Source organism: Simochromis diagramma, unplaced genomic scaffold (assembly GCF_900408965.1).
Source record: "Simochromis diagramma unplaced genomic scaffold, fSimDia1.1 OVJJ01000746.1, whole genome shotgun sequence".
Taxonomy (NCBI): domain Eukaryota; kingdom Metazoa; phylum Chordata; class Actinopteri; order Cichliformes; family Cichlidae; genus Simochromis; species Simochromis diagramma.
In genome coordinates this window covers 3,509,719-3,533,797 of record NW_024386757.1, presented here as the reverse complement: position 1 = coordinate 3,533,797, position 24,079 = coordinate 3,509,719, and the positions used below count along the sequence as shown (strand labels likewise).

At 42.5% G+C, this 24,079-nt stretch overlaps 1 protein-coding gene across 5 annotated transcripts in view; it reads right to left on the bottom strand.

Annotated features, from left to right (window-relative positions):
- tab2 (TGF-beta activated kinase 1 (MAP3K7) binding protein 2) overlaps positions 1–24,079 on the bottom strand; it is a 56,540-nt gene that overhangs the window by 5,655 nt on the left and 26,806 nt on the right. For 3 of the 5 annotated variants that reach the window (XM_040028096.1, XM_040028088.1, XM_040028062.1), the window contains exons 2-5: positions 8,771–8,956; positions 5,728–7,348; positions 2,731–2,891; positions 1,576–1,669 (exon numbers count right to left, since the gene is read on the bottom strand). In XM_040028096.1, coding sequence (XP_039884030.1) covers positions 1,576–1,669; positions 2,731–2,891; positions 5,728–7,348; positions 8,771–8,872 — 1,978 coding nt within the window. In that variant the 5' untranslated portion in view covers positions 8,873–8,956. Of the gene's footprint in view, positions 1–1,575; positions 1,670–2,730; positions 2,892–5,727; positions 7,349–8,770; positions 8,957–11,143; positions 12,618–24,079 lie in introns of those variants that run through there. The other 2 variants (XM_040028079.1, XM_040028070.1) reach the window with 2 other exon arrangements.

Below are 24,079 nucleotides of genomic sequence, written 5' to 3'. Positions count from 1 at the left end.
TAAGGGACAGTATTGCAAAGGTATGATGTACTATTAGGATTAGGCACTAGAGAGGTCCTGAGAGGTACTTCCTAGCAGGGAGATCCCCTGACAACGACCTTCAAAGCATCTTTTCTGCACCACCAATAAGAAAGCTACAAGGTAAAAACAGCAAACTATTATAAACTATAAAAACAGCTAACTAACAGCCAGCTCTTGCAGGAATGGCTACAACATTTCCCATTTCACCCATAAAATGCTAGAATTCTGCTAATGCGTGCTGTTTGGGAAGAATTTACATTAGAGAGCACACACACACTATGAGTTAAATCAACAGAAACCTACACATTTGAGATACACTCATCAGGGCTCCATTCATTCTGGGTTATCTGATGAGCAGCAAAAGCTGAAACAAGGAGTCCAGAGAATGGGAGTTTGAATGTTTAAGATATCTAATTCATATCTAGACTTGCATGGCAGCCACTGGATGAGTAACAAGAGGTTGAAGCTGACTCCACAAGCTCAACAGGTTCCCCTATGGAAACTGAGTCTTACTTCCTCTAAATAGATCTTGTTAACTGAGTCAGTTTAAAATTTTAGGGAGGGGCAAAAATCTCACTGCTATTATATCAAGTTGTGTGTGTAATTGTTGAATGCCAAAAATGTAACTAAAGTTCAAATTCGAATAATTAGCCTGCCTTGCTCCGAAAAAGCACTTAAAAAACAGGTTCTGAAAGAAAATATAATTTCTTCCAGGAGTTATAGGTAATCTTCTTTTTTACATCACACATGAACAAAGGTTGCAAACAATACATAGCATGGAGGACGCTAACAGCAAGTCAGTTTTACAGTCTTGCAACACCAAAAACTTTTATTTGTATCTTTCTATGTTTTTTTCCCCCTTACTGCAAACTGTGGTCAAGTGAGTATAGGACAGGCAATCGCTGTCAGCAGATACCTAAAGCAAAGGTATCAGTATTGTATCCAAACTGCATTCAGTGCGATCAGTGCACCCCTACATTTAAAAACCATTTGGATATATTCATCTTGATGGAGCTTTTCCATCAAGATGAATCTGTCTCTGAATAGCAGCTAAAATAATAAGGATATCTATGGAAGTGCCATGTATGATTTGCAACAAAGGGGTAATTCACTGAAATTAATAAATACATCAAAATTTCACTGTTTTTTAACAGTCGGTAATACCTTAACAAAAATGATTCTGTGTTGTGATTTAAAAAAAAAAAAAAAAAAAAAAAAATCCCCAAGGATTATTTATGCCTTCCTTTTCACCAGTGCAGACCTGTTAGGCAGCGGCAGTGATCTGTCGGTAGTGGAGTGCTGCCAGGGGACCAATAAATCCCTTGTTACCCACCAGCTACAGGATGCAATTCAGGAAGAACTGGTAGTTAGCAGCACAATGGTAGCACTTTGGCTGCATGTGTCAAGAGGATGTGAGGAGGCCAGAGTGATGTGCTATTGCTGCCAGGCCTCAATCTGATCTGGCCTGCTTCATTTAATGACTTACTGTTGGCTTTATAATCTGAAAATACACGCAGATACAAATAAATCAGAGATGGTGAGTCAGGCTCGTACCTTTTGTTTGAAGAAGATCAATTTCTTTGCTGAGGCAGTCTATATCAATCTGCAATGACCTGTTTTGGGATCGCAACTGCTTCATTTCATCAATCTGAAAGGGAAAAAAGAAAGGGTTCAGACATGTAGCTTCAAATGTAGGCAGCTTGGAGTCAGTGACCTGTGACCGTGTCACGAGGAGAGCTGTTCCACTCTCCTAAGTAAACAACACTGAACCAAAGAGTTCCTGAGCTCAGACCACCATCCAATTAACCTTCCTCAGCTACTTTCTCCCCCACTCTGTTGACTCAACCCGATGAAAACAGCTGACTTGACATGAAGCAGAAAGCACTGCTCTTTCTAAACCCGCAATATTACAACAAAAATCATAGACGTAAATGCAACAGCGATGGTAAGCTGTGCAGAAAATAAGAAGGGGTGTTTTCTTTTTTCTGAAAGTAGCTGCACAGCTCTAAAATGAACTGCAAAGTGAATCAGACAAAGTGTGTGCGCTATCAGCCAAATCATAAATGGACCCTGTAATCAACATATTTTCAGGGTGTAGGACAACTGATGTGAATGGCAATATGACCCAGATAATGTGGTTTTGTCTATTCAGCCTTTTATCTATCAATAATAACCAGAAGTACATTTGGTTTCAGTTATGCTGATTCGTTAGCATTTTTATTTCTAAATCAGCTGCTGATACAATCATAATAAACTGTTTTTGTTTATAATCTGTTGATCTGCCAGTAAAAGATGTGGTTTAGGAGACTTTTGACAATTCTCCTTTTCAAAGATTAGAACAATCTGACTGGTTTAGCGAAGAGATCATTCCCAGATTTCTACCCAGTTGAATACCTACAAGATATTTTGGACAGATGTGTTAAAAACTGCTCTCCACCCCAAAGATCAAAACAACAAGTGAGGAAAATGTTGAAATGAGCAGTGAAGCTCTTATGGCAGTCTGTTAGGTAGCATTTATGCACAATCTTAAGCCTCAATACCAAGCAACACTAGCTCACAGTTAGCTAGCTAACAGCAGCTCCACCTAATTAGAAATATCACCAACTTCATGCACCAGATTCAACTACAAATGTTTTAAAAAAAGACACTCCCACAAAAACACACACCATAGACTTTTTTTTTTTCTGGTAACTAACAAATTCTCCTTACAGAAGGAATTTGGGAAGCTGAGTTCGATCTCTCCAGACGTCTCCTGGTCAGGTCATTCTCCATTTCATTGACCTCTTCTTTTAGTTTCTCCAGCTTCTTCTTCTTCATCTCCAACTCATGCCACAGCCTCTCCATTCGTGCCTTCTGATGCACCAACAATGCTAAAAGAAAAGAGACAAACACAGAGAAGACTCAGTAACAATTATTATTAATGAGAAATGACAACATAATTTAACCTGATTTGTACAGGAAGGAGGGTGAAATCCATGAAAAGTTCAAGAAAAACTCATTTATAAAAATTATAATGGATTGCATTTATATAACGCTTTTCGAGAACCTCAAAGCGCTGTACAATTCCATTACTCATTCACTCTAACATTCACACACTGGAGGAGGGAAGCTACAGTTGTAGCCGCAGCTGCCCTGGGGCAGACTGACAGAAGCGAGGCTGCCATATCACGCCATCGGCCCCTCTGGCCAACACCAGTAGGCGGTGGGTGAAGTGTCTTGGCCAAGGACACAACGACCGAGACTAAGTAAAGAACAAAAAAAAAAAAAAAATGCTGACAACAAGCCATTCAAGCAGCACTGTGCTCGTGGGTATAAAGTAACAACACATTTTCAAGTGCACCACAGACTGCACACAACAGTCAAACCAGTTTAGATAATTCTCTTCCCATAAAGACAGCCTTGTGTAAGGAGAGACGGCGAAGCAACATTAGAATCCTCACTGCTGCCTTTCATCACCTATTGTGGTAACACAAGGAGATGAGACTTATTCTGATTAGCAAACTGCTGCAGGCAAATTCTGCCTTAACCATGCACATAATGTACTCAAGTCTCTACAGTACATTTCCCATAATTCATTAAAGTTCTTGCACTTTCTGACAGGTGGCAACACCTCCTTCACAGGCATTCTACGATAAACAATTCTTTTTCTTTGTTTTCAAAAGGATAAAAAGAATTAACAGGACCAGTAGACATTACGATTGGCAGGAGTTCAACAATCAACGCCAGGTTTGTTTACCAACTCCACTTGTAAGGTTCCCTCCAACTTCATCCACTTCCTGAAGATCAAAATCAATTTGATTCGAGGCTGTTATGACATAATAGATGAGATCCAGCATACACTGGAGAGGCCAACTGCGATAAATATTTACACACACACACACACACACACACACACACACACACACACACACTTTACTGACTACTGGAAGTGATAAACTGAGGTGTCTCTCGCCATCCATCTCCTCCTGTGTTCCCTCTCCTCCTGCTCATCTGCAGCCTGGTTGTTTGGTCCATGCTACCACACATTAAGCACATCTGCTGAAGTGGACCCAGTGCAGAAGTGCCTTAAATATTTGTTCTATTTGTCAGCGACAGGTGACCTTTTTGGGTGCAAAAGAAGTCGGAAGTCTGCTCTTAATAACCCCCTGTAAACATTTTATGGATAAATTTATGTTCTAAATTGTCTGACGCGTATTTAGTAAATTATGGTCCTTATTAGAGTTAAGAAGGACAACGCTTCATGTTGGGCCAATGTTATAATTGACAAGTCACTGTCGTAAAGGTGTGCAGCATGTACCATAGACATCACTCACTGCTTTTGGACTTTGCATTTAGAAGTGCCATTGTCACTTTTTTGTCCAAAAGGGGTAAAGTGCCAAGTTACTGGCTAAAATTAACAATGCTGAATAACGAGCTGCAGCCGTACACTGTACTGGGACTGAAGCACAAACTTCAGTAATCCTCCAGTAAGGTACAAACACTGCAGAGCAGTTCAGTGACAAACGAAACTGTGGCCCAGCCCTGTGTCAGCACACCTGTCAATCAAGGTGATCACACCCACAACTCCAGAATTCAGATGGATGATTTACCGATACAAAAAAAAGAAAAAAAGAAAAAAAGTGGTTGTTGCCCCAGAGGGCAGAACCAACTGTTTAACAGTTATGCAATACCACTAATGTTATTCCACTGCCAGACAATAACACACATTCTTGGTGACTGATGGTAGTTAACACAGTTATGTTCAACTAACAGTTATGTGGTGACAGGTGTGTCTGCATAGCACCAACTTCCAAAGTGACCTTGCCAATCAAAACAGTAGGGGATAACATTTTCCCAAACCGGTGAGGATAAACTGATGGAAAACTGCACTGATGAGGGTCAATGGCAGAGGCGGCATGCCTGGTGTGAAGCCCCTCTTGGTGATAGTCACCACAGTGCAGGAGCCATAGCTGCTGACTCACTCACAATACAGTGAAAAGCCCAAAAAAGGAAACAGCAGTGTGCTCTGACATGTTTGACTCACACAACAGAATCTGCAAGTCTCAGGCGCTGGTGGAGCAAATGCAGCATTTATTGTGGAGGACTCACACTAGAGTCATGATCACACCGGCCCCCACTCAGCGAGTCACCTTTGCTTTTCAACTTTGTGGAGATGAACACAACATGTTTCCACTATGGCTGAACAATACTGACAGCAAGCATAGACAGTTTGGCTCAGGAAATGCACTGCAGAGGATCTTATGGAAAAAAAGCAGTATACTTGATAGTAAAATGACTTTCTTGGCAGAAGTCTGTGGAAAAGGTATTTTGGCCTACTGAGAATAGCAGAAACCTGAATAATATTTGTTAATAAAAACAAAACTCAAATGAGATCAACATACACAGGAGGACTGTTGAAGATATTAACCCTCTTTACCTTGGCTACATAGTCAATAAACTGTAAACCAAACATTTCTAACCAGATTTCAGAGGTCTATATGAAATACGATTCACAGTCTAAACAATTTCTGGAGCTTCGTGTCTGTTCAGTAAAAAGCTGAATAATAAGTAATAATAATAAGTCTATATATAAAGCATTATAAAACAGAAGATGCTTTCTATGCAAACAACTAAGAAATGCTACAATGTCAGCATTGTAAAAATAGAACAGGAGTAATTTTAAAATGGGAATGACCTTTATTATCGATGCTACTGTGTATTTCTTACCTTGTGTGTATGCTGCATCATCAGAGCCCATGCTGAGTCTGCGAGGTTCACTCTGTCTCTCCCGGTGTGGCGAAAGTGGGTCTGAGAGATGCTGGGGGTCTGTCTCCACGAAGTGGTGGTCTTGGGGTAGGCCGAGGAGATTGTTGACGTCAAAAGTCGGGGACACGACTCCAGGGGACACAGCTGGGGGTTTGTTAGGAGACACTGTGATTTTAAAAGTGTATTTGGTGTTGGGCTGAGTGACCACCACACGTGGGGAAGAAGCTGTACCCCCTCCTCCCACAGAGGGGCGAGATTTAGGTGGATGATGGTGGATGTAGGCAGGGCCCATGCTCACTTGACCCCCTATGTTCCTGGCCCCTGAGGGCCCCTGTAAGGAAGGGTTTGTTGAGATGAAGAGTGTGTGAGGACTCCTACCCAACTTGGACTGTGGGCGGGAGCCGGCTGAGGCAACAATGACTTCCTCAGAGGGAGTGGTAGCAGCAGTAGAGATGTAAACAGTGGGACCCGAGCCTCCGATTGACAGAGGGGTGGCAGGGACAGAAGCTGCCCCAGCAGATGAAGAGGAAGAGGAAGGGCAGGAGGACGTGGAGGATGAGCGGGGCCCGCTGCTCGTCCGCAGCACAGCTGTTGTAGAATTGCTCCTTTGGGGAGATTCAAGTTTGATCTCTATCTGATTCTTCCGTGGGCCGGTGGAGATGTTCTGGATATTGTACTGGCTGATCGCAGACAGGGAGCTGGGCATGACCGAAGAGGAGGAAGAGGAGCATGATGAGACACCAGAGGAAGAGGCCTGACTTCCAGTAGGAAGAAAGGAAGGCGCCTGGGGATTTGTAGGTGAGCTGATGGGCATGTAGACGTGAGAAGTTTGATGGCCCTGGGTCTGGGGCTGTGAGGTATGAGAGGAGGAGGAAGAGTGCTGAGTGCCGGACCAGGAGCCGGACAGGGAGGAAGGATGTGAGATCTGGTAGATCTGCTGCTGAGGCTGGGAAGTGGGGCTGTACTGGGCCCTGCCTCCCTGCTGCTGGTTTTGCCGTGTCGTACCGGACTGGCTAACATAAGGCCGGATGTAAATAGAGTTACCCTGTGGACTGCTTAGGCCCGACTGTGGCCCACCATGTATGTGCAAAGAAGTAGGGGTGTTGCGTCCTGTCTGGATGTTAGGGGCTAACGTCACGGTGATTGGGTTGAAGCGTGGTGTCTGCTGGGAACCCATAGCTGGTGCTTTGCCACCCAGAGGGTAGAGTCCAAGGTGCTGTGGAGGCTGCGGTTTACGCGGGGGCTCCATCACGCCAAATACATTGAAATTGGAGGGCACCTGCACTGGGGCTGACTGGGGCTCCTGCTGAAAGAAGTCACTGTTAGTGGCCTGGCCTGTAGAGAGGGGCCCTTCGCTCAGGCTGTGGGCCAGAGTCCGGCTGCCGTTCATTCTCAGGCTGTCCCGAACCGGGCCCACATGCACATTCTGAGGCTGCAGGTCCAGGTTCAGTTGGGTCATGTGATTATGGAGCCTGCTGAAGCTGGGGTCGTCTGAAAAGCTGAGGTTCCCTTCTTCGCTGTACAGGTAGCCCGGACTGACTTGGGACAAGTATTCACAGCAGGCGTCTAAATTGTTGTTATTCTGCAGGAGAGAGAAGAGACAGACTTGTTAGGCAACATGTGTGTTTGTTTCATGTTTACTTCCTTATAGGAAGATGAAAAAACTAAGATGCTTACACCATTTCCATTTTTGAGAATAGCATTTTATGGCCAGGTTGAAAGAAATAATAATACACAGGTACTGAAAATACAACACAATACGCAGACCTACAACAACACAACTATTGAAAAATTGTATGCAGGGATCAATGCTGTAACAAGGGGTGTGGAGCTTGTTTTCTTGGCAGCACCGCTGTCATGCAACAACTAACATATGAACCACAACTTCAGTAGCTCATCCAACTCATGAGTCAACATAATTCACAAGTTACTGCCAATAAAATGATAAAAGAGACCTTGGCATCAATTATGATGAAGACCTTTGAATTGATCATTGTGTGCAAGTTTAATTCTTTTTCTTTTGGCAAATTTAATTCTGATTAATACTGTAGATGGTGTAGTAATTCTATAGGGGACTGACAGAACATTGATGCCTCTCCATGGCATAATCTCTTTGGTCTTTCAGGCACGGGAGTTAAAATTAGTCCGTTATTCATTGTTAAGACACAGAAGTCCCTTTTCCAGTAGTACCTACTTGGATCGACTCGCCACGGTTCAGGGCTTTTCATTAGTACCTGGTACCAGGTGATCCGAGTAGGTACTAATGGAAAAGGAGCTAAATCGATTTTGGTTTAAGATGAACCACCAGCTGTTACTCCCAACTCTACAAACTTGAACTACACTTTAGTCAATTCACTCAGTGAGTTTTGGGGTTTCTTTTTGTTTTTGTTCTTAAATGCACTACCAGATCATATCACACTTGACATCTTTCTAAACTGCGACAACTGATTTTCACCAATCAAAAACCTTGTTTTAAAATAAATTAATTAATTAATTTAAAAAAAAAAAAAAAAAAAAAAAAAAAAAAAAAGCTAAACAAAACCCCCCCCCCAACAACCTGATAATCGACCCAACTCATTTCATCCAGAGCATGATCATCCAGAGTATACAAAATACTAGACATGTTTTATCAAGGCTGGACTAAAGATACTAATTTCTTTAGAGTAATGTGAAAAAACGTAACCTTGGTTGCCCAAGCACAATCAGGAGGTAAGCTTACACACTGCATCATTTTGGCCCACTCTCTTTTATGCCATAACATTCTTAGCTGAATTCATTGTTAGTATACACTACTATCCTGTTCCCAGACATGAAAACTGCTTTGTCTTATTCAACAGCTATCTCAATTTATGCTGTTTTCTTTGTTGCATTCACTTCTAAGATACCAACACTGAGCCACTGACAGTTGATACAAAACACAGACATGAAGCAAAAACACCATAAATTATGTAGACTTTATTTTCTTTCACATAATTGCGAGCAGAGGTGTTTATAACGCCCTTACCTGCAGAACACACTGGGAGACAACACCTTCTGGGACTTCAGGGAACTTTTGGCGCAGGTCATGCAAAACCTGAATGTCAATCTGGTGGCTTCCCTGGGCCATTCGTATGATGCCAGGTCTGTTTGTTCTGTTCAGCACACGGGGAAGTCAGTCTCAGCAGCAAACTGCCTTCATTTTGAACATCTTCTAAATTGAAACAAAGAAAGGAAGGAGAGAATCTGATAAGGAAACAACACTCTCTCATGGTGCTTCTGTCAAATAGAAACATCTCTTTCTCTGTACAGACAATACTCTGACCACCATTTCACCATTATGAGTTGTATAACGGTGTTTTGTTAATATTCAGTAAGGAATCTGTCCAAGAGGCAGAAAAGGAGCAAATGTGGTCTATTGCAAATTTTCTCTAAAAGACATCCGTCAGCCGTTTGAGGTCGACTTTTTCATTATTGCCTGGGAGCTTTCAAAACAAAATTTCAGAGATGTTCAATGAGAACAGACAGCATTCATTTCAAAAGCCCTTCTCCCCACAAAGCTCCTTAATAAAAGAGTAGCAAAGGGAGGAAACCACCTTCAACTGACTACTGAGAAAAAACCCTTTTCAACTCAACTCATCTCAACATCAACATTCACTTATTACAGAAAAGAAAAGGGCCTGAAAACCAGCGTAGTGTGGATGCACATCTTCATATAGACAGGCAGCTGTGCAGAACAGTCGATTCCTCAGAATCCCACTGTATGATAAAGACCGAGCTAAAGGGCTGCATGCCATTTGTTAGTTTCCCTTCCTGCACACATAAATGTGAACCACTGAGAGAAACATTTGTGAGCCACAGTAATAATGCTGCTGCTTTGTTATGTTTTACAGCTTTTGAACAAAGCGCTGTTGGAAAATGACTAAACAAACATGAAGAGTATGAAACTGCACATTTATATCTCCAAGCTAAACTGCTACAGAATAACAATGGACTTAATTTTTTGCCCCTTTAGTGCAAACTAAACATTTCTCCTTCCAGCTCTTCAAATTTGGTCTAAAGGGAATCTTTGAAGTTTTTACTTATTTCCTCTCATAATTTGAAATTCACTACATACTTGCAACAACAGTGAATGCAAAAATTAAACAATGCCAAAGCATTTTGACGTCAGGATTCGTAACCACTTTGAATGCCATAAATGCTCTGTTCTGTAAGCACAGAAGCCCCACCAACCTGGTCTTCAAACCTGTATGTGAGAGGCAGCCAATCACAGCAGTGGGTTAAAGAGAGTAAAGCCTTACAGAGGGAACAGCTAAGCCAGCATGTTAGTTTGTAAAGTGCAAAGTTAGTCTAGTGGAGACTTGAGCAAATTAAACACATTTAATTAAGATTACATGTGATATTTATGGTTTGATTAAAATTTACTGATGCATCTCGATATCAGAAGCACTTCTATATTGGTATCAGCCATTATCACCCCTGCTGACACTAGCTGATATACAGTAAATAAAATACTGATATCAGGGGCTGACGTATTTGCTGTCTACCACCAATTTTGTTTTGGCTATACATTTTCATAGGCAGTGAGATGAAGAGCTAAAACACAAAACTCAAAAGGTGAAGCACCTACAGAAACCAAACAAACGAGAAAGCAATACTGGTATCATCTATCTTTCAAACTGTTGCATCGGCCCTGAATTTCACAACCATGTTTGCCTACTTGAAAAGGATTCTGCTGCAAGAAGTTAAATTCTACTTTTGGCACACACTTCTTATATTTAGTGTACCATCAGTAAGTCAGCTTGTATTAGTAAACACTTTTCTGTATAGTTCAAAATATAATAAACACCACGGGCTCCAAACCAGGACTAAAGAAAAAAAAAGAAAGAAAAAGAACAGAAGCTGAGTATGTTTTAAAAGACCAAGTTGGCTGGTAGGTTGTACTTCATTCAACGTATAAGCTTTACTCATACCTGGGAACTTGCCAAAGAAACCACACTTTACTACTAGCCACTGTGCAATTTCTCGAGCAGTCAACGCACTGCAGTCATCTTTCCTGCAAAAAACCTTTTCTATAATCCTGCTTCTCCACCCATTATCCTGCTGTGTGAAGGAAGCACAAGCAGACAAAGGTGAACGCAGCAGCCATGAGAACTTCAAAGAGTTAGTTCATGACAGCCATGTTTAGTCTTCTCCCACACTTTTCTTCTAACCACACTCTTTCGAAACAGCTTTCAGTGGGAGGTTCAAATATGCCAATCACAACATTGTGACACATGAAGCACACCCTGTTGTGTTCGACGCCAGTCAATGCTAAAAAGGAATTAGTGATACATCTCAACAGCAATCCTAACATGAGATTTAAAAGTGAAATCATTTACAGACACTTAAATACACTTACTTAATGATGAGAGAAATCATGAGTGTACTTCAACCTCACTGGGATCTTATTTCAGCCAAGAAGCAGCTGTTTTTGCCTTATCTGTGAAATGAGGACGTGTAATGTCATAACTTCAAAGTTGTAAATCAGTTCTGCAAAACATCCGTCTATAGCTGAAAGCAGTAGGAGGACCTATTTGCTACTGTCAATCGTAGGGTGGCAACTGCAAAGAAGTGCTGAAGCTCCTTTTCGTGTGAGAGACTAAAAATCCATAGCAGGCAACATGAAGTCAAAGCTGAAGATCTCCTTAGAAGAGCACTACCAGCATAGACAGTCATGTTTTCATCTAAAAAAGAAAATATATTTTCTTTCACAGAGATACAACTTATGATATTCTCCACTTATGAAAGACTTTTCTTTCCAGGTCCTCTTGAAAGAGAAGAACCATTAAAGTCTTGATAAAACTTGTCCATTACATAAGAATCTAAAATAACTGTCAGTGCTTTCTTTTGTCTTCTGAAATACAAGCAAATGGAAAGCTTTGCAAGTATGCCACCAGACTGTGGAATTCATTTAGAGGGTGTCGAAAAGAAGCACAAAGTGCAGCTTGATGAGCAACTAACTGCAAACCAGAGGAAAACAGTGTGCTGCATCTCAGATTACATGTTTAGAGTAAAGCCTACTACTCCAGTAAAGCATGCTCCGTCTCCACCAGCACACGAAGCTAATAAACCCACAAGAAAATGAATCCTTTTAAGTAGTCAACTTAGGGAAACTAATATATTATCAGTGTATATTTACCTGTTTGACTTACAGGCTAAGAGGATGCATGAGTGCAGGGAGCCAGAGGGCAACAGTCCACAATTTAAACTCCACTTAGAGGGCTGCAGCACAGCCGTTGTGGGAGAATGGGAAAGGAAATTCGCTGTTTGGCGGCTGACCCAGTTACAGGTCAACAGCATGGTTAGATTTTTTTTTTTTTTTTTGAAGTCGGGAAACAAAGAAAAGAAAAAAGAAGGGGAAAAAAAAAAAGAAAAAAAAAAAAGGTCCACACCTCTTCACTCTAGGTAATTATAGGTCTGTGAGCGGCCCGTGTATTAGGGGTTGCTCTGACAGGAGCAGATCAGTGCTTGCTGTCCCTGAAGGCAGCAGTGGAACGATGCCTGAGGCAGCACAGATAGAGACAAAGCTCCCATTGCTCAGGGTGTTATTCACTGTGCCAAAGCATTGACCCACAGCCCCACATTCATTTCTGGCAGTAGCAGGCCTTGCCATGCTACATCAATGGAGTCATTCACTATGCAAGACTGAAAGCTCCTAAAAATGTCAAAATCAATTAAAGTTTAAATAAAAGGGGAATAAATCATCAACAGGAGCTCTTGGCAGCAATATCAGTCCAGCACCTGATGCTTGTGCAATCCCCCCCCCCCCCAAAAAAAAAAAGTTAGCTGACAAAAAAAACAAAACAAAAACACACTGAACTACAGCTGGGCCATATCATACCGCTCACAGTAATACCGGTATAATGTTGGGCAACGATAAGAAAATGAAATATCGCGATAGAATATGGGTAAAACGCGCATGCGCAGTGCCTTTGTACCTGCACCGCTTGATGGATTCTCGAGCATTACAGCTATCGTAGGCAGGAGCCTCGCGAAGTGATACGTGCTGTGCTTCAACATAATATTACCGTATTTTGTGTTTATAACCTCTTTTGAAGTTTTGTGGATATTATACATGGTTATGCTGAGGCTATGTTGGCCAATTCCCACTGGAAATACCTTTTGGTTAAACTGTCAGCAAGGTTTTGCATTTGCACGGTTAAATTTTTATATAGCTTTAATGCACATAAAAAACAGCTGCTTGTTCAAGTGAAAATACATTATTAGTGCAAAAAACCCCATCAAAGTTGTGAAGTTGTAAAGTAATTTGTCTAGTGTCAGTTATATTGTTATCGCAAATTTTCAAATGTGTTATCGTGATAAATATTTTTGGTCAGATCGCCCTGCTCTACTGTGAACAATAAAATGTCATGTCGTACTATCTACTGATTGCAGATAGTGGAATGCATGATGGTAATTGTTTAGGACAGTGCTGATCTCGTCATGTCAAGTCTTCAAATGACTCTTCTGCAGAAATGGTAGCTCAAACATTAAAAACATACAGGTTGAATCCAAAACGTCCCCTGCAGCTTTAAGGAGCAGCACAGCAGCACTGCATGAAATATTTCTGCTATGTCTTGGTCCAGCAAAACCTAAACAAATAAAGACGCTAATTGGTAGCCTGTCCCTCCCTCACCCCAAACTCACATGTATGTGTAAGTTTGTGTGTGCATTAAGCAAACACACTAATACAGGCATGGACATGTTGTACTTGAAAACATCATGCACAGTCAGCTACTGCTAAACGCACTCACAGGACCAGTATCCACTCCTGTGAGTCATGACTGTGGCAAATTATTCTCAGAACAGCAAAGCAAGCTGCTTACTTACCGACTTAGAATAATGTTGCACATAAGCAACATATTTACAACACAGAGCTCTCAGTAAGGCCAATCAAATCAGTTTAATTACACTTCAGATAGCAAGGAATGCACTAAAGATAACGCAAAGCTGTAGATCAAATGTGCTGTACTACACAGTGTAAGATTTATGATTATGCTGAGCTATAATGCAACTTGCAGCTGTCTGCTTCCATTTATTCACATTATTGTGTATTACTCACATATACGTGTTCTTAAAGAACGCAACCTGACTCATACTTTTTGCTCCGTTTCATTTCATTTCGATGCAATGACTTTGACCAATCACAGGCCTTACCTTGCCTCCCACAAACCATAGAAATACATGGAAATTTTACTGAGGAGTCTAGTCTTAACAAAAGAGCTCTCAAGTCATCAAATAAGCTGCGACCACCTGAATCAAAGTGATTTCTCACCATATTAATGTCACAAGTCAGAGTAAAATAAACTTTAAGATACACTGCAATTGTGTAAGGAATCTTGAGACAACTGTTCAAGAAGACACACACACACACACACACACACGCACACACACGCACGCACGCACGCACGCACGCACGCGCACACACACACACACACACCAGACAATGCCTCCTGAACAGAAACAAACCACACACATTAAGTGCAGAATCCAAACTGCCATCCACTGTGAAGCCTGGGCCTCAAAGGCCATGCAGAGCTGGGATCAAGTCTGCTCAGCTTTTAGTTGCTCGCTTTTGAAAATAGGGACATGAAACTGTTCATGTGCAAGCGTGTGTGTGCGTGCATGCGTGCGTGTGCAGGAAATCAAAAATTCTTCAAGACCGCAGCCTGCAGATGGTAGTTGATTGGAAGCAGGCAAGAGCACCAGCTCCCCAGGTTAACCAACCCCTCCCAAGGCACTGTGGGAAACTGGGAGGTCTTAGAAGTGCGAAGACATGCCTTTCTCGAGAGGCCTGTCTGCGCAACCATGGACTGACAGCTTTTTCCAACTTTTTGTTTTCTTCTGTAAACACCATACAGGTAAAACAGCTGGCCCGTTGTGTCCATCTTTGCCCAATAAGGGAAGGAAAGGAAATGAACTCACCTCCTTTATAATAATAAAAAAAAAAAAAAAAAAAAAAAAAAAAAAAAAAAATCCTCCTCCACCTACCTCTTCAGTACAAAATGTCTGTGGGCAGCACATTGCTGAGCTCATTAGCCAGGTTTTTAGAGTACAAATGTGTGTGTTCCATCACGCAGCCGGCCTACAGCTGTTTTCACCTGCAACCACCTCGACCATGAGCAGGAAGGTGGCAGGATGCTAATCCATTAACAAATCTAATTAAAAATACAACTGTAGCTATGCTGCTAGCTGACAACAGTTATTTCCAACCTGTAGCTTTTAAAGGCCTGAAAAGGGAAGAAGAAAAAAAATAATAAAAAAGTAAGACAATAAACTGTTTATTTGTAGTAAAACTGGCAAGTCATTAAGAACACATTAAAAATGACAGACTGATTTAGTTGAGGTGCTCTCTGTTACCTTTCCTAAGCAGGTTTATGCCATTTCCACACTGGCTTACTTTTCAAAGCTGGAAGCTATGTTCATCTTTTATCTACAGTCTGTGGCTAAAACATAACCTGTATTAAGCATTACAAAGCTACTGAGTTGACTTCAATTCCTTTCATAGTGCAAACTCCTCCGACAAGACAAAAGAATTTCTATGTTTACTTCTCTTGCAACAAAGTTTGAAAATCTTAGACTTTGAAGACGCTTACTTGCCAACAATGGGGAGAAAATAAAAACTGCTTACAGACAACTTATTGAAAAATGAGAAGCTAGTTACTATAAACTAACCTGTCTTCCAACTGTATATCCATATGGGAAAACAAATTATGAGGACGTCAACTATCCACAACTACATAAACAGGCTTAGCGTCACATAGCTGTTGCATTTCCTCTCTAACCCCGACTGGCCAGGGTAGACTGTTGCCTACCCTAAATCTGGTGCAGTAGCAATTTTTTTCCTTTCAGCGGAAGTTTGTCCTCCTCACTGTGTGCTGTTCATGGGAGAATCGGTGGCCTTGACCTTGCTATAAAGTTGCATGAGATTATTAACAGTACCAGGTAGGGCTGCACGATTAATCGTTAGAAAATCGCGATCTCAATTCATACTTGTGTGCGATCTCATTTCCAAATGACAATGATTTAAAAAAAGAAAAAGAAAAAAAAAAGAAAAAAAAAAAAAAAAAAAAAAAAAAAAAAGACGACGACGATTGTACCGCATTTTGATCCGGGACGTAATCTGCATGAAAACAAGCGCTCACTCTTCCTGCTCAACAAATGACAAGGGCGGAGCCTTATGCCACGTGATACAGAAGCTGGCTGGTAAAATTAGCAGGGAAAAAAACAATGGAGAACACGTCAGGGATGACGAGAAAGTGACAGGAGAAAATCCGTCCCGGTCAACCACCCAAACATCAATAACGGGAACCTTATACAGCGCTTCCTTATACCTGTCGAACTCCCGCAGGCACAAAGAAATTACGGAGGCTATCACTTATCACCTGACCAAAGATATGGCTCCCATCAACACTGTGCAAAACGAGGGATTTAGGAAAACGATCAACGCCCTAGACAAACGTCCCGCAACTATTTTTCTATTGTTGCACTACCTGCTCTATACACGCAGTGGCGAGCAACGGTGGAGACGGAATTTCAAGCAGTACAACATTTTGCGGCAACAACAAAATGTGAGACATTTGTTGTTTTTATGTTTATTTATTGTTTTTATGTTCAGTCTCAACTGTTACAAAGTTGATGTGCAGTTAGTAAGTGCAATAAATATTTATACTGGAAAAGAAAATCGTGATCTCAATTCTAAGCAAAAAAAAAAAAAAAAAAAAAAAAAAAAAAATCGTGATTCTCATTTTATGCAAAATCGTGCAGCCCTAGTACCAGGACAACAATGACTGAGTGATTCAAAAAAGACATGAAAGATAAGGTGGTGTTATTAAATTATGTTTGCCAATAAGAGAGATTCTGATTAAGATCAGATCAGTATTTAATTCAGAAATCCAGTTTATTCTTGCAACTGTGTGGTGCATAGGATAATGGTAGCTGCCGAACTCCAACATTAGCATTATTGTTTTATTATTAGCCATACCAGGTAGCCATTAGGAAGAGCAAATGAAGTAATGAGACCATAAAGACACCTAATGTGGCTATCTGATAAGGGTACCCTCAGCTGCTCAGTGGGGTTGTCATAGTGAACAGATGCATCATTTGGTTTTGAAAAGATTTTATGATCGATGTGCTTCCTGACACAGTTTCCCATTTATCTGTTCTTGGCACTGGCACTAGGAATACACTAGTTTGTGAGTGGTCAGTGAATGGTTTTGGTGGCATGGACACAGGGCTACTGGCCCATGGATATGTATATGACAAACTTGAATACTTTGCTCAATATTATACCACAAAGCAACCTTTAAAGAGTCACTGTGCATTATTGAAATGAAAGAAAAAAAAAAATTGTATGTAACACTAATTAACTTTTTCACCCCAATTATAATTCATCCCAACATTAAAACTAAAACACGCTGTGTGTGAAACACCATCAAGGTTTTAAATCCTGACGTATACTTCTTTTCTATTTTTGGATGGCGTTCATCCATCTTTTCCTTTTCCAGCAACTGGCATCTTCATTTCTTATCAAATTACATTCTTTTTACATGGCTGACTTCAACAAGAGAAAAAAAATGCTGTCAGACACACTAACAGCATTATTTGTTTAGCAGAGTATTCTGCATTCCTTCTGAATAGGAAAGGTTAGGGTCACAGTGTGAACCACATTGACATGCAAGAATGACATCCCGAGGACTGCTCCATAGCTGATCACAGGATGTTCATTTACTCACAGACTGTTGAGTCACTCAGCATAGTGGCTCCAAACAGATACCAGTTCGCAGTCATTTTCAGACGTGTACTGCAGGCCTGAATTCTTCTAGGACTTTTCTTTGCAGTGCAGTCATATTGAAATTTAACCTGCCAGTTTCCTAATATAGTTCATTGCAAGAGTTGCTTGCATTTGCTGCATTTACCACTAATGAGTCAGCTTCATGTGTGCCGCTGGCTCTTTCAATTCACAAAACAAGAATTAGGTACAACCTGGATAGGTCGCCAATCCATCACAAGGCCAACACAGAAAAAGGTTTGAAACGATCATGCTTTTTTCACCGTTTGAGGGAATAATGTATATGAAAAGAGGATGAAAGAGGATACATTTTCACATCAGGATGATAATCATCTAAATGTTTCAAAATCCATAATATGCTATGTCATGGGCCAGCTGAAAGCTTTGCTGTGTCCCTGACAGTCCCGTTTATGAAACACTGAAAGCCTGTAGAATGACTCGCTCTATCCAGGCACCTACTTGCCTAAACTACAAGGAGAATTTCCACTAGAGTGGTATGAACACACCTGAAGTGAAACATTTCCTTCTGTGTGCGAAATATGAGAAACTGTGGAAAACACTCATTTCTTATTCCCCAAATTGAAGTGAGTTTGCATGTTCATATGGCTTAAGAAAAATCATGAAGTGAATAGCAGCAAAGGGGTCTTCATGCCAGGCCAAATGTGCATGATTGATTGTCCTTCCCCAGTTAGGTTTTTAATCATAAATGTTTCTTATTTACATTTGTTTCAAATTTCACTGAATTTCAAAACATGATGAAAAGAAGATATAAAACATATGAAGACCCAATCGGAATACAACCCTAGTTTGTGCAATATATATATATATATATATATATATATAAATAAAAAACACCCAGCACGCCCCTGCGGGCGGTTTATCCTTCAAGCTCGGGTCCTCTACCAGAGGCCTGGGAGCTTGAGGGTCCTGCGCAGTATCTTAGCTGTTCCCAGGACTGCGCTCTTCTGGACAGAGATCTCCGATGTTATTCCCGGGATCTGCTGGAGCCACTCGCCTAGCTTGGGAGTCACCGCACCTAGTGCTCCGATTACCACGGGGACCACCGTTACCTTCACCCTCCACATCCTCTCGAGCTCTTCTCTGAGCCCTTGGTATTTCTCCAGCTTCTCGTGTTCCTTCTTCCTGATATTGCTGTCATTCGGAACCGCTACATCGATCACTACGGCCGTCTTCTTCTGTTTGTCTACCACCACTATGTCCGGTTGGTTAGCCACCACCATTTTGTCCGTCTGTATCTGGAAGTCCCACAGGATCTTAGCTCGGTCATTCTCCACCACCCTTGGGGGCATCTCCCATTTTGACCTCGGGACTTCCAGGTTATACTCGGCACAGATGTTCCTGTACACTATGCCGGCCACTTGGTTGTGGCGTTCCATGTATGCCTTGCCTGCTAGCATCTTGCACCCTGCTGTTATGTGCTGGATTGTCTCTGGGGCATCTTTACACAGCCTGCACCTGGGGTCTTGCCTGGTGTGATAGACCCCAGCCTCTATGGATCTTGTACTCAGAGCTTGTTCTTGTGCTGCCATGATTAGTGCCTCTGTGCTGTCTTTCAGTCCAGCTTTGTCCAGCCACTGGTAGGATTTCTGGATATCAGCCACCTCCTCTATCTGCCGGTGGTACATACCGTGCAGGGGCCTGTCCTTCCATGATGGTTCCTCGTCTCCCTCCTCTTTCTTGGGTTTCTGCTGCCTGAGGTATTCACTGAGCACTCGGTCAGTTGGGGCCATCTTCCCAATGTATTCTTGGATGTTCCTTGTCTCATCCTGGACTGTGGTGCTGACACTCACCAGTCCCCGGCCCCCTTCCTTCCGCTTAGCGTACAGCCTCAGGGTGCTGGACTTGGGGTGAAACCCTCCATGCATGGTAAGGAGCTTTCTTGTCTTTATGTCAGTGGCTTCTATCTCCTCCTTTGGCCAGCCTATTACCCCAGCAGGGTACCTGATCACGGGCAGGGCGTACGTGTTGATGGCCCGGATCTTGTTCTTACCATTCAGCTGACTCCTCAGGACTTGCCTGACCCTCTGCAGGTACTTGGTGGTTGCAGCCTTTCTAGCGGCCTCTTCATGGTTCCCATTTGCCTGCGGGATCCCCAGGTACTTGTAACTGTCCTCTATGTCTGCAATGTTGCCTTCTGGTAGTTCAATCCCCTCAGTTCTGACTACCTTCCCTCTCTTTGTTACCATCCGACTACACTTCTCCAGTCCGAACGACATTCCAATGTCATTGCTGTATAGCCTGGTAGTGTGGATCAGTGAATCGATGTCTCGTTCACTCTTGGCATACAGCTTGATGTCATCCATGTACAGGAGGTGGCTGACAACTGCTCCGTTCCGTAGTCGGTATCCGTAGCCAGTCTTGTTAATGATCTCACTGAGGGGGTTCAGGCCTATGCAGAACAGCAGTGGGGACAGAGCATCTCCTTGGTAGATCCCGCACTTGATGGTGACTTGTGCTATGGGCTTGGAGTTGGCCTCTAGTGTTGTACGCCACATCCCCATTGAGTTCCTGATGAAGGCTCTTAGGGTCCCATTGATCTTGTACAATTCTAGGCATTCCAGTATCCAGCTGTGGGGCATTGAGTCATAGGCCTTCTTGTAATCAATCCAGGCAGTGCACAGGTTGGTCAGTCTGGTCTTGCAGTCTCGGCTGACTGTTCTGTCTACCAGTAGCTGGTGTTTTGCGCCTCTGGTATTCTTGCCAATTCCTTTCTGTGTCCCACTCATGTATTGACCCATGTGCCTGTTCATCTTAGCCGATATGATGCCTGACAGGAGCTTCCATGTAGTACTGAGGCAGGTTATTGGTCGGTAGTTGGAGGGGACCGGTCCCTTCTTGGGGTCCTTGGGGATCAGGACCGTCCGACCTTCGGTTAGCCATTCCGGGTGTCTCTCGTTAACTAGCAGCTGGTTCATTTGTGCTGCCAGACGCTCGTGGAGTGCAGTCAGCTTCTTTAGCCAGTAGGCGTGAACCATGTCGGGCCCTGGTGCTGTCCAACTCTTCATACTGGAGACCCTTTCTTGGATATCTGCCACTGTGATGGTTACTGGACCCTGTTCAGGGAGGTCGCTGTGGTCTGCCCTCAGATCCACTAGCCACTGAGCATTGCCGTTATGGGTTGCGTCCTTCTCCCATATGCTCTTCCAGTATTGCTCCGTCTCCAGCCTTGGTGGTGCTGTTCTCTTATTATTGTTCCCTTGCCACTGAGAGTACACCTTTGCTGGTTCTGTGGAGAACAGCTGGTTTATTCTCCTGCCTTCTATCTCTCTGGTGTACCTCCTCAAGCGGCTGGCCAAGGCTGTGAGTCTTTGCTTGGCCGTTTCCAAGGCCTCAGGTATGGACAGCTTGCTGTATTTCTTATGCACCTTCTTTGTCGCACCTTTCTGCAACTCCGTTAGTTGGCTAACCTCCCTCCGTGCTACTTTGATCTTGCCCTCTAGCCTCCTTCTCCATGGAGGGTACTGCCCCTTGTGGCTGTTCAACTTGTAGCCAAGCATCTCACTGATCACTGCTGCCGTATTGTAGATCAGCTCGTTAGTGTCGGTAATCGTGGTTGTAGGTATTGTCCGTAGTGCTGCATTAACATCATCTAGCAGACCTTCTGAGGGTACTTCACGTAATCTTGGTAACCGGCTACGGGGGATCGAGGTTTCAAGCTTGGCCATTATCCTATTTTTCAGGTCAGTTCCTCTTGCACTCAACGATCCTTCTCCTATCGCACTTGGGGCTATGTACCCAATCTCGGGTGGGGGTGATGATATCTCCCCCCTGACCTGGCGTCCTGACTCCTCCTTGCCGTAGCATTTGTGTTGTACCTCGTCAATCTCTAGCTGTGAGAGCAGTCCCTTCTTTCGAATGTTGGAACACTGAGCTACTAGTTGTTTCGCCGTCATTGTGGATGTTGGGTATCGAAGAATCCATAGGTCCGTCATCCTATTCATGTAGCCCCTTCCGCCGGGGTTACTTGCGTAGTAGCATTCCAACAACGCCCTGTTTTCGTCTCTTGCCCACCGATGCCTTCTTGTTCCAGTAGCCCACTTTTCGTCAGGGTGCCCTGGTTCCTCAACACCTGACGCGGACCTTGTTGATCCGGGCGACGTCCGAGCCGGCATGCCTTCATATTTATCTGTCTCGCTCATGTCTGCGGTAGGCTCGCTTAGCATAGGGGGTCTAGCCTTAGGACCCTTACTGGATACAGACGCCCAGGCAGGAATCGAAACTTGCGAATCCTGGTTCCAAAGGCGTGTAGTCTAACCACTACGCTATCCAGGCTGCGCATCTATATATAATATATATATATATATATCTTATATATATATCTCTATAATAATAATATATATATCAGATATAGATCTTAAATATATATATATATATATTTTCATAAATGTCAAACTTATTTACAATGTACATGATGAACAGTGATGAATCGTCAAAGAAACACCTCTTTATTGAGGCTGTGCAACAATCCTCCACCACTGACAGCAGTTGTTTTTGCAGACCCTACTCCCCGCTTTAACTTTCCTTAGGCATTATATGTCAGGACCACAGCCCAGGCTTAAAATAGAACCCTCAACAACATGAAAAGCCTTATCCTGAAACCATTAATCTTTTTGTCTGCCTTCCTCCAGGGAAATCGGAATTAAAAGAGAGGGTGCGAGCAATCTACAAAGCAAAAATTAATAAGTGAAAATAAAGCGTAAAGCAACGAGGGCCTCAGCAGGGCACTGTGTTTTTCCTTACATTGTGGAAACATTAATTGTCAGCTGACAAACCCCAACACACACTCTCATTGAGCAGGTACGTTAGAAACTATAAGCTAAACTTTCCAAGCCTAGTCTCAGGAAAGAGAGATAGAGATTAGTTTTCCATCTTTAAACCAATCAGCAAAGCAGCAGTGTCCAAACCATGTGACTGTGTACATTGCTTTCACACTTTACAGGGCCAGCATGCTTAGGAGGAGGAAAATGCTGTACAGACCGTTGGCACTCACTGCAAACTATAGTTTTCACTCAAATACAGCCAGAGGCCAAGAGGAGGGTGGAGACTTAAACCAACCAATCCAAGCTGAGACTGCTAGTAAAAAATAAATAAATAAAATAAAACAGCAATTCAAACATTTAAAATGGGTATATGAAGCTGTTGGATGAATATTTGAACACTTTATACCACAGGAGTGCACACAGTCTGACTCTGGTGTGACCAAACAGCTATTCATTTTCTGCTCCATATATTATTTATTATTCCCATCACTGCACGTCTTAGCGGCTGTCCAAATACAACAGGATGCACTAAGTTATTTTTGTCCTAGAAAAAAAGAAAAGAAAAAGAAAAATTTTCAGATCTATTCCCAAAACTACAAGCTGCAACAACTACATGTGGGATGGCAAATGGCAAACTCTGGAAACCGACGAGCACAAGGATGCAACAGATCTGCATTTGGTGTGTAAGCATGAGGAAGGACGACAAGAGAAGATAGATAAAGACATGTTCCTGTGTCCCACGCGATGGCCGACAGGTTCAGTGACTCAGCTCCGAATCACCAAGTGCCCCCTGCTCTTCCTGTTCCTTTAATCGAAAACCTCACTGCACTTTTTCACAGATTGACAACTGTACACTGCACACACTGTATATGTTTGACAACCACAATGTACATAAACCTTCAAAACAGCTTTGAGTTTATTTACTGTCTGTCAACTAATTATTTCATCCCTACTGGTGGATATCCAGGGTTTCCCCACACACACACACACACTTTTATGACAGCCCAAACATATTTTGAAGGACCTTTGTTTATTTTTGTTTTTCATCCCTCGACCCATCAGTTTGCTGTTGGACATTGGCCACATTGTCATATTAAAAGTTCAGATGCTACTAAACTTTTACTAAACTGCTAAAAGCTAAAGGTCATTGCAATAGCTCCTCTTTCTCACCTAGCTGGCTACGTCCCAGCTGTAAAGGGCTGACACCACACAATTTCAGAGCCAATGACCGACTGGCAGGCTGGTCAGCTTGATGCCTATGCCAGTCTGCTGTCTTGAGTCTCTTGAACCATTTCGCTCTGGACATGTGCTAGGGCTGAGCGATATGACCCAAAATTCATATCTCGATATTTTTTAGCTGGATGGCGATATAAGATATATATCTCGATATTTTTTTAAAGCCTTTAAGTAAGAACAAAAAGAGAGTTCTTAGTCAAAGCTGCGTCCCAGATGTCACACAGGCACTTTTATGAACATACAGCATAGATGTACATGAAAAAAACTACTCAAAAATAAATTATGAGCATTTATTACGGAGAAAACGTTGAATATATTACGTTGAAGCACAGTACGTATTACTACGCGAGGCTTCTTGGTAGCCGTAATGCTCCGACAATCCATCAAGCGGTGCAGCTCCGTAGCTTACCAAAGTCGTACTAAAACATTTTTTGACAGATTGCTGAGTGCTGTGTACAACATAAAATCGGTTCGCAGTCATCAAGCA